This window comes from Orycteropus afer, unplaced genomic scaffold, assembly GCF_000298275.1.
Source record: "Orycteropus afer afer isolate SDZICR_OR568_19922 unplaced genomic scaffold, OryAfe1.0 scaffold00744, whole genome shotgun sequence".
NCBI lineage: Eukaryota > Metazoa > Chordata > Mammalia > Tubulidentata > Orycteropodidae > Orycteropus > Orycteropus afer.
Genome location: NW_006922331.1, coordinates 128,193 through 130,677, shown reverse-complemented (window position 1 = coordinate 130,677; position 2,485 = coordinate 128,193). Strand labels below are relative to the sequence as shown.

Here is a 2,485-nt window from a genome sequence, read left to right as displayed (position 1 = left end):
TGCGCTGCAGCATGCAGGACACCTTCAGCAGGGTGCTGTGGTCCCGCAGCTGGGCCAGCACCTTCAGCAGGAGCACAATGGAGCGGTTCATGTGCCAGGCGAAGCTGCCCGGCCGGTCGATCTCGTCCACGGGGATCCGCCAGATGCCCTGCAGATGGGTGGGGGGTGAGCGGGGCTGCCCGGCCCAGGAGCCCGCCCCCTCCACTGGCCCACCACCCCGAGGTCCCTACGGCTCTAGGGACTGCCGCCCGGCCCAGGAGCCCGCCTCTTTCAGTGGCCCATGCCCTGGGGTCCTTGTAGCCCTGGGCACCACTCGTGCTCAGGCAGACCACCCCATGACAATGTCAAACATGTAAGTCCTCACTGCCCCAGGGACAACTGGTCCAGCACCCCACCATCCCCCACCATGGCAGCAGACAACGGCTGACGTGGTCCCAAACCCTCAACAGCTGTGTCACATACATTTCCTTGACACATCCCCCTAGGTGGCATATTGGCCATGCCTAGCCCACCATGGTGGGAGTGAGGGCTGAGGACGTGTGCCCCTCTGCACAGGAGAGGCTCAGCTGTGGGAGTAAGTCCTAGGGGTGGGACCACAGGTCCCCAGGTGGCTGCCCACCAGGCCTCCTGCCACGTCACACCAGCCAGTGGCGTCCAAAGAATCAAGGCTGGACTGACCACAACCTGTGGCCCCTGGGGTGCCGGGTGCGACCACCTCTGCCTTACTGGGCAATTCACTGGCGGGGATGCGCTCCCTGGGCCCCTGCTGAGCCTGCCACAGCATCTGACCACACTGGGGCCCAGCCACCAAGCTGAGGAATGACAGACGGCCACCTGATCAGGAAGGACTGAGCTGCAGCGCCCACACTCCGGGAGTCACTGCTCTGGGGCGGGGACCCTGGGGTCCTGGGAGCGCTCGGTTCCCAGACAGGTCCCTGCAGCCCCCGTCCCCCAGGAGCTCATGCTCAGAACAGCCCAGGCTGCCGGTGGCACAGCCATACCACTGCAGGGAGGGCTCCGGGGCAGCCCCACGCCCACCTGCAGCAGCAGTCACAGGGGGGAAGCCAGGGCAGCGCTGCCTCGAGCCAGCAAAGGCCCAAGGGGGACTCACAAGCCCTGCCTGAAGCGTCAGCAGCCACCCTGGGCTCAGGCGCAGGGTCGGGCTGGGACTCTGGGCTGAGCAACAGCCTGGCTGGTGGGGACAGAGGGGCCTTCTGGGCACACCAGAAGCTGAGGGTGGCAGCACCCAGGGGCGAATGCAGGCCCTGCCCATCCAGGCAGACCCAGCTGTGCTGAGGGGCCGCCTCTCGGAAGGAACACAGGGGAGACGGCACTCAGCAGCTGCCTGAGCTACGAGAGGCAGAGCCGCGAACCCCGGGTCCCGGCACCCACCCTCTGGCCATCAACATCCAGTGGGGAAGGTGCTGTCCCAACTGCCTCCAAGCCCAGGGACACGAGACTAAGGAAAGGAATGGACCCTCTGAGGTGCCCGTGTCCTCACCTCCAGGGGGAGCTCAGGGAGGGGGGCCACTGCCCAGGCCCCCGCGTCCTCCACCAGGGGGACCCCAGAGAGGTGGGCTCTCCCGGCTTGCTGTCTTTTTCTGGCTTCCACCAGGGTCAGTCAGAGACAGCTGCTGTCACTGTCAGGGTGACACGCATGTGACCAGAGTGTGTCCCTGCTTCAGCTCCAGTCCCCAGCTGGAGCGCAGACTCGAGGAAGCCTGGGTTTAGGGGTGTCCCACCTCCCTCTGCCTCCTCGCCGTGCCCTAGCCCTGGACACGCCCATGTTCACCTGGGCAGGTGGGAGGCAATTCCACTCAAGGTGGGCCCTAACATGCTACAGAGCCCCAGGTGCACGGCAGCCCCACACTGGGGGCCGTGGGGCAGGTAGGTGAGGTCTCTGTACATAATGGGCTGTCACTGCTAGGCAGAGCCGCCACGGGAACGTGCCGTGTGCTCACAGGACACAGCCCGCAGCTCAGGGCCAGCGAGCCCCCCCACGGGGCTAAGAAGGTGCTGCTAGAAAGAAACCCTGCAGGGGACGGGTGGGCAGACAAGGGGCGGGGAGGGGATGGGGGCACCACACAGACGCAAGGTGGAGGGTTTGGGGGCACTGCACAGATGTGGGGCAGGGGATTCAGGGATACTGCACAGATGCAGGGCGGGGGGATGGGGCACTGCGCAGATGCAAGGCATGGGGGTGGACAGGGCCCCACTCCCAAGTTTTGGTACCAAAGGCAGAGCGCAGTCCTGTGTATGTATACCTACGTCACCAGTCGGGGTCTGGTGGTGCAGTGGTTAAAGCATTTGGCTACTAACCAAAAGGCCTGTGGTTTGAACCCACCACCCGCTCCATGGGGAAAATGAAGCAGTTTACATCCCTGAAGTCTGACAGGCTCGGAGACCCTCTGGGGCAGTTCCACTGTGTCCTCTAGGGGCGCTGTGGGTCAGCATCAACCCCTGGCAGTGGGTGTGATGGGGGTCT

General features: G+C 64.9%; 1 protein-coding gene across 1 annotated transcript in view; it reads right to left on the bottom strand.

The window, feature by feature from the left end:
• Positions 1-2,485, bottom strand: part of CABIN1 (calcineurin binding protein 1) — a gene marked incomplete at its 5' end in the record, with an annotated part of 148,772 nt that overhangs the window by 19,525 nt on the left and 126,762 nt on the right. The window contains one exon of the mRNA XM_007957396.1: positions 1-148. Within this exon, the coding sequence (XP_007955587.1) occupies positions 1-148 (148 nt within the window). The remainder of the gene's footprint in view (positions 149-2,485) is intronic.